Source organism: Cibotium barometz, chromosome 29 (assembly GCF_041138505.1).
Source record: "Cibotium barometz isolate CiBa-2024 chromosome 29, ASM4113850v1, whole genome shotgun sequence".
Classification (NCBI taxonomy): domain Eukaryota; kingdom Viridiplantae; phylum Streptophyta; class Polypodiopsida; order Cyatheales; family Cibotiaceae; genus Cibotium; species Cibotium barometz.
The window spans coordinates 33,731,740-33,739,921 of record NC_141074.1 but is presented as its reverse complement, the minus strand read 5'-3'; the positions used below and the strand labels follow the sequence as shown (position 1 = coordinate 33,739,921).

General features: G+C 37.1%; 1 protein-coding gene across 3 annotated transcripts; it reads left to right on the top strand.

Moving 5' to 3' along the window:
• Window positions 1-4,090: 4,090 nt before the first annotated feature.
• On the top strand, window positions 4,091-7,968 carry LOC147622078 (rop guanine nucleotide exchange factor 3-like). 3 transcript variants are annotated; one of them, XM_086823172.1, is made up of 8 exons: window positions 4,091-4,183; window positions 4,481-4,798; window positions 5,004-5,123; window positions 5,428-5,582; window positions 5,749-5,823; window positions 5,936-6,208; window positions 6,683-7,054; window positions 7,349-7,968. In XM_086823172.1, exons 2-8 carry the CDS (start codon window positions 4,552-4,554, stop codon window positions 7,643-7,645), a joined length of 1,539 nt encoding a protein of 512 aa, XP_086679298.1. In that variant the 5' UTR covers window positions 4,091-4,183; window positions 4,481-4,551; the 3' UTR covers window positions 7,646-7,968. The 3 variants fall into 3 exon arrangements, with proteins under 3 accessions (XP_086679298.1, XP_086679300.1, XP_086679299.1); XM_086823174.1 differs by lacking the exon at window positions 4,091-4,183 and adding an exon at window positions 4,192-4,262; XM_086823173.1 differs by lacking the exon at window positions 4,091-4,183 and having other exon boundaries at window positions 4,329-4,798.
• The last annotated feature ends 214 nt before the right edge of the window (window positions 7,969-8,182 follow it).

Below are 8,182 nucleotides of genomic sequence, written 5' to 3'. Positions count from 1 at the left end.
ACTCAAAAATTTTAAGTGATGTATGTGGGAGGAACATGAACATACCAAAATTGAAATCTTAGATGTTTCCCTTTTACATTTCTTCTTCAACTTCTTGTCATAAAACACTTCATGATCATGTTGTGTGTTTGTTAACGTAGGTCATATTTAGCATTTGTGGAAATCTCTCTCTCTCTCTCTCTCTCTCTCTCTCACACACACACACACACACACACACACACACACACACACGCACACAGTATGTAACCTTCCTACAAAAAAAAATTGCATTGATTTTGGAAATTTCTATCATGAAATTACAATGCAGTTTGTTGATTCTGATACTTAATGCTTATGCAATTCGGACTTTGGTATGTAAAGTTGTAGTTGCTCCATCCATCTTCCACTAACCAAAATGTGAAGTCTGGCTTATGAACCTTAGAGATTTGTTCATGTCCTTTTGTAACCTTATTGATATATAGAACCACAAGTCATCCTCTTATCTTTAGCTCTAGCCCAACTATAATTCTCATATAAATGGAGAAGAAAGTAGTGATCCTCCAACATTTTCTTTCACCTCTTCTTCTTTATTATATAAACCATCTTTATGAATTAAATACTTACATATGAAATAGTAAACACATTGTAAAAAATTCATCACTCACTCTATGCTACCCAACAATCAAAATGCATTCTTACACTTTTTTATCATTTCAAATGTAAATCTTGGATAAAATTCTAAGGCAACAATTAAAATGTATTCTTACACTTTTTTATCATTTCAAATGTAAATCTTGGATAAAATTCTAAGGCAACATTTATTTCATCCAAACAACGACGCATCCTTACACTTTTTATCATTTCAAATGCAAATCTTGGACAAATTTATAAGGCAACATTTATTGCATCTAAACAATGACTAGAAACACTTACATTTGTAAAGGCAATAAAATTTAGACATGTAAACACAAACATTATGTTCCTTGTTTTCTATAATCTAAGCAACTCCTCCGTAGAGTATATTGTTGGATATACACTCAAGACTCCATAAAAGCATGTTTATTCTTGAAGTGCTTAGATAATAGAAGTCACATTTGGTACTGTAGTCAAGCCATTAGTATGTGAAGAAATTAAAGGTAAAAGTGCTAGAGCCATAGTCCAAGAAAGAATGGCAAGAGATTTCACAAGGTGTTATAAGTGTTAGCAAAGGTGGGATTATTTTAATCCAAGACAAAGATTGAGCAAGTTGGGGTTATTTTGATCCAAGACAAGATGAGCAAAGTGTTATAAGGTTGCAGAAGGTTTTATAATATTGGGGTTGTTTTAATCCAAGACAAGTTGATAAGTGAAAGAGTATGACTTAGCTTGCACGAGGTTTTACAAGACAAAGGAGGCACTAATTCATCTCACAAAGGTCAAAATGACAAGATGTAGTTTAAACACATGGAAAAGTACCTTGTACCTTTTGGGAGGTAGAAAAGTTTATTTTATGTCCTGCTAAAGTCTACATTTCCTAAGGGTCAAAAGTGGTAGAAAAGTTTTTTTTTTTGGTTCCTCCTAGAGTCTGAATTTCCTAAGTGTCAAAAAGTGGTAGAATCGATGAGTAGTTCGTACTTAAAAATGCGGTGCTACACATGTAATATGATCGGATAAGTAGGGGGGGGAGTGGTATGCTTTTTTCCTTCAATTAGAAATGGTAAGGTAAGGTGGTCCCCTTTAATGTGTGCCAGGCTCTCTTGCATCGGGCTATTTTCTTCCTCTAATCATTCAAGGTAGATAATTAGGTGGCCCCCAATGTGCATCCCAACTCTCTTTCATTGGTTCAATTTTTTAAGACGTCTAACCATGGTCAAGTCTATGTCAAAGAATGACGAGGAGCCATGGGAGAGAGAGCTCTTAACTCTTAAGGATAAAATTCTTGAGCTAAGACATTCATCACATGAATGTAAATTCTCGAGTAAAATTAAAAAATCTTGGTTGGAATTTAGCATTGCCTTTATTTGCAAGGGTAAAAAATTTCACATTCTAGTGATAATCTTGACATTTGTTTAGTTTGTAGTGCTAAATCACTTTTGAGCATCAACTTAATTTTGATTGGTTGAAAAAAACACTTTAAAAAAAAGCAGTTGAAAACCATGAGCCTTTGAATTTTGAAAATATTTGCAAATTTTTAGAGTTGAAGGTTTCAAAATTTTTAGAGTTGAAGGTTTCAAAATTCCTAGCTTTTGGGAGTCTTTAGTCATAGATACTTGTAAAATTAGTAAGAAATACCTTTAATTTTGAGTCTTTAGTTGTAGATACTTGTAAAATTAGCAAGAAATACCATTGATTTTGAGAGATGAACGGCGGAAAGGTTTTTTTTGCAAGTTGATCTGAATTCTTCATTAGGGAAGTACATTCACCACATCCCAAAAGGATTTAGAACTATAGATCATTCTCCATAGGAGTACGAGTGTGAGTCCGCAGCACAGACATATGGTGATTGGTTACTTGTACATACAAAGTGGATATAAATCTCATAACTACTTAGCCTACTAGATCATTCTCTAACTTAAAGACTCTAATACTTTCCTAAATCCAAGGTAACTTACAAGTAGTACATATATGTGGTGAATGGATGAATACTTTCCTAAATCCAAGGTAACTTACAAGTAGTACATATATGTGGTGAATGGATGAATACTTTCCTAAATCCAAGGTAACTTATAGACTAATACTTTCCTAAATCCAAGGTAACTTACAAGTAGTACATATACATGGTGAATGGATGGTGCCACAGTGCTAAAAAGACCTAGTTCTTTGTGTATTTTTATCGATTGAAATTTTGCATTTCCTTTATTTTCAAGGAACAAAAATTGTACATTTTTTTTTCGAAGGTACAAAATTTTAGTATAACACACATACACACGCACTCAGCCTCCGTGAAGTAGCCTCCGTGAAGTGGAGGCGGCCTCGTCGGGATGAGGGCTGGCGAACCCATCGTACATGCTTATAATCAACCCATCAAGGGTAGGTACCTAACGAGGCCCCCAAGACTTGAACACAAGACCTTGGGAGCAGAGACCAACGCTCTACGAGATGAGCTAGCACTCGTTGGTAAAATTGTACATTTTAGCGACATTTATTTTTAATACTAAATCTTTGTTAGTTCCAAATATTATCTTTATTTTGATTGCACACTCACACGTACGGGCTACCAGCCTGACATGCAGCAAATACAAATATGAACACAAGCTGGATTCAGGAATTTTTCACTACGTGCTACACGTGTGACTCGGTAGTCCAAACTCACCTTAAAAAAAAAAGGAATTAAATTCCACGAAATTATTAAATAAATATATCATATATATATATATACAAATTAATCTTCAATTTTAGAGCCTTTTTTAATTGCATCTTTTTATCTCGTCGTTGAATATCTAAATAATAATCAGGTTTACCGTTTCCATAATCAAGAAAATAGAATAATCGATCTTTCTTGTCGTTGATATTATTCCAAGCCGAATTTGAAAATTAGCAGCTGATATGATTATTATGTTTGGATAAAACTGAAAATATATGTTTTTTTAATGTAAGTCTTAAGCAGCTGATATTATGTGTGCGCAGGCTGTGATTTGTGATATTGTAATTACTAGCTAGAACTAGCATTATTACTGTTATTAGTGGCTAATCACAACATTGGGCGAGCTAATTACTGGTTAGAACTGGTATGCTTTGTTTAAATTATAGCTGTTAATGACGACATTGGGCGAGCTAATTAATCTTCTTGTTAAAAGCTGGCTCGAGGAATACAAAAAAATAAAGATTCTAACGTATTTAAAAATCAAAATCAATCAAATGCAAAAAGAAAAAAACATCTAGATCAATCAGCCTGCATGGAGCTGACATTGAATGTGTCCCACTTAATTAATAACTGTCAAAGTGACAATGATCTGCCCACATCCAAATTTCCAATCTATCACAGATTCACATGTATGATGCTCATAGATTAAATGTGTCATGTATTACTGAGACAGCTCCTGTTACTCACTGCTGAGCAATTTCCTGCATAACTGAGCAGTAACTCTACTGATCACAGCTTTTCATTTTGCTCTTAAATTTCCTTACACACACTATTGCCACAATTTTCAAACCCAGCCATTTTGAATTGAACGCTTGAGCTCTCCAGTTTTCCCCACATACTGTCGCTGCAGTCTTTGAAAAGGTAACATAAATTAAACCACCATGCCTTTGCAGGCTTCCTTAAGCCAGCTCCAATCAATGATGTTAAGTTTCATGAATGGGTGAGATTTGGTAGATTTTAACTGATTTTAGTGTGCTATTTGATAGATTTTAGTGTGTTGTGTGTTGGAATTTGACTGATTTTAGTGTGCTATTTGTTAGATTTTAGTATGTTGTGTGTTGGAATTTGACTGATTTTAGTGTGCTATTAGCTAGAAATTGATTGGTTTTAGTGTGATATTTACTAGAATTTGGTTGGTTTTGTATGTTCTCTGTGCAGGAGTACATCAAGAGCTTTGAATGCAAGATGACTAAACTCTCTAATTAGAGCAACAAAATCTTTTAATAGTGATGGACACGCAAGAGAGTGCAAGCTCTAGTATCAGCCTCAATAGTTGGGGCTCTGATCTTGCAGAAGAAATAGATGAATGCCATGGCCTCAACTTCAGTGGCCATGTCAATGTTCCCTCTGTACTGCTACAACCAGAAGTACTGTGCAAAAATAATACTTGCTATGATCTCCCATCACCATGTGACTCTTTTGAAATCCTCCTCTCTAAAAGGCTTCCAAATTCCCATCATGATAAAGAGTGGTCAAGTAAGTGTAGCTTTAATCCTAATCTAATGTCTGCATTGTCTTAGTCTAACCTTAATCTAAAGTCTGCATTGTCTTAATTGAAGTGTGTAATCCCACAAAGGAACTCCTCCACATGGGGCATGCTGAGCACATGAATTAATGCTAAATTAGCCATTGCTAATATGCCATTTGATCTTATTAAAGTACATGATGTTTTATCAAACAGGTCTTATTTTGATGATGAAAGAGAGGTTTGCAAAACTGCTTCTAGGAGAGGACTTTTCTGGTGGCTCCAAGGGATCAAACACAGCTCTGACCATCTCAAATGCCATAACAAAACTCTCAGGTATGCTTGGATCTGGTGGCTAATGTGTACATGGGATACAATGTCTACATAATGCAGCATTGGTGTTGATGTCTACAAAATGCAGCATAGACTCTTAACTTCTGCACAATGCAGCATTGCATTTTGAGTGTTAGATCATATCTTGAGGTGATCTGTAAGGATGATCTTAATGCTAATGAAGAATGAAAATTAACATCAATGGACCTGTAACTAAAATCTAATGAAGACTAAATCAACATCAAGGGAAGTATCAAATTAATGCTAAACAAGCTTTAGTTAAAAAACCTATTTGTGGGCACTGCAGTGGCCATCTTTGGGGATGTTTGGCGGCTTGAGCCGTTATGTTCAGAGAGCAAGCTGAAATGGCAGAGAGAAATGGAGTGGATTGTTTCTCCATGTGACTACATAGTTGAACTTGTCCCATCTGTTCAAGCTCTTCACGATGGAACTAAAGTGGAAGTGAGTCCAACATCCACACAAATGAACTTTTCTCAATAGTTTCCTGAGATCTGTTATTTGTAGATTCTTTGAGACTTATTATGGTTAGAAAAACAACCCATGTACATATGCCATGCATGTGATCCCCATTGGTTTGATGCTATGTTTGTCGCTGCACCGGCTGCAGGTGATGGCTAGCAAGCCACGTTTGGATGTGTACATTGGTCTCCCTGCTCTGCAAAAGCTGGATGCCATGTTGTTGGTAATACCCTCCAACCAACATCTCATGTGTGACCCCATCATGTCATGAATGTGCTTTGTTTTCAGCACTTAATCATGTTTAACTCATGGGTCTTTCTCTCCTACTGTGCCAGGAAACACTAGAAAGCTTCACTGATACAGAATTCTGGTATGTTGAGAGTGTGCAAGACAATCCCACAAATGAAATGGGGCACAACTTCTTGGATTGCAAAGTGTGGGTTCCTGTTGCAAAAGTGCCTTGCTGTGGCCTTTCGGACAAGGCAAGGAAGCAGCTATCCCATCTGAGGGAGTCTGCTAATCAGATACTTAAGGCAGCGAAATCCATCAATGAGCATGTCTTGTCGGAGATGGAGATCCCTGAAAGCTACTGGAAATCTCTTCCAAAAGTAAGTATTACCTTCATGTACTTCTATCTTGTTGTCAATAACATGTAAGAAGGTGGCTTATGTATGCTTTTTTCATAGACTTAAAGGAGTGTTTTCTTTCATGTTATATTTATGTCTGATGTTTGCCATCATCCTCATACTGAAGTCCTCGTTTTCAAAGCATGAAGTTTGCCCTTATCTTCATCTTCACATCATGATGTTTGCCATCATCCTCATCCTCCAGTCATGATGTTTTTCCTTGTCTTCATCTTCAAATCATGATGTTTGCCCTCATCCTCATGATTAAACCCTGACGTTTGCCGCGGCGTCCCCATTTTCAATTCATGTGTTGGACATTGTCATGATTTTTACCCTGCTTTCATCTTCAAATCATGATGTTCGCCTTCGCCCTTGACCTCATGTTCATGTCATGATGTCTGCCATAGCCCACATATATCTGTTTTCTAATCATACACGGTTTGAGCTATGATGCAGAGCAGCAAGAAGGTCATAGGAGACACTCCGTTGAGGATTATCACCTCTGAATACTGTTGTTTTGAAACCTTATTGTCCACCTTGGACTGCCCCTCTTATAAAAGCCTCTTAGACTTGGCAAATGGGCTAGAATCCCTCATCCATGTATGGGAGTTCAAGATAAAGAGAAGGCTCAAGCAAAACCTGAATACTGAAGATATGTCTTGTCGGGCGACGCCGACATGGGGCATTAGCAAGGACCCTTCACTGAAGAAGGTGGAGAAGAAGAGGAAATATGTGCAAAGAGCCAAAAGCTTGCTTATGGAGCTGAGGCAAAGGTTCCCTGGCTTGCTGCAGACATCTCTTGAGCTCAGCAAAATCCAACACAACAAGGTAAGGATTAAAGGCAGTAAACCTTGTCTTATGTATTGAGCAAGGGTTGGGATGTGTGAAAATGATTTGAATGAAGAGAACATGCCATTTTTCTCTAGTTCTTATGTATTGAGCAAGGGTTGTAATGATGTGAAAATGATTTGAATGAAGAGAACATGCCATTTTGATCTAGTTAAGTCATTAAAAAAACACTCAAGGAGCATAATCAGGGGGCTTTAGTAGGGTGATAATTATGCTGTTTAAGGTGGTGATTAGGGCCCTTATAACATGCATGGCAATTTGGCTTCATGGCAGGATGTAGGGTATGCTGTCTTGGAGAGCTACTCGCGGGTGCTCGTAAATCTTGCTGCGAGGTTACACTCAAGGATTGGAGAGGTGATTTCTGCTGACAAGGATGCCATGCTGTCTCGCCTTCACTCCCTTAATGCAAACCCTGACATGGGCAAGAATATGGTACCTGAAGAGGGCCCTCTCACATCACCTGGGGCCTCTTGCATGGAGCCCCATGATTATGAGAACCTCAGAAGAGCTTCCACTGATAGCCTAGTGCATCTTGGGATGCAATTAGAAAAGGCTTTTGGAGATTTATGAGGTTAATTCAAGTTCATTAATCGGCTTTTAAGCAGGCTTTTAGGAGATAATTGAGATCTAAGCATGGTCATTTGAGGTTCATTAAGCAGAGTTTATGGTTTCATGATCAATTAAAGCTATGGAGCTATAAGTTTGCTGGGTCATGTTGATCATGATTAACCATTGATTTCTGTAATGAGTCTAGGTTGGGATAAGTCTACAAACGGATTTCACTTGGTGTAAACACTTGTGCATCCAATCAGATATTTACATCATTGTAGTGTTTGGGGAACTAAATTTAGTTCTCACCATGGTTTAAAGGGAAAATACTAAGATTTGAACAAGCATTTTCTTCATAGTTTTATTAATAATTTTACAGAGTTGTTTTCCTTCTGATAGATTTATATTAGTTTTGAATTGGCTTTAGGCTAAAGCGAACCTGTCTTTTCTTAAACCTTGTGGCATCATGTTCATCCACTATAGAGTAGAAATTAAATTTGTCACCTCATGCTTGGATAGTAAGTGGAAGCCTTAGGGATAAATCTAGGATCAATTCCA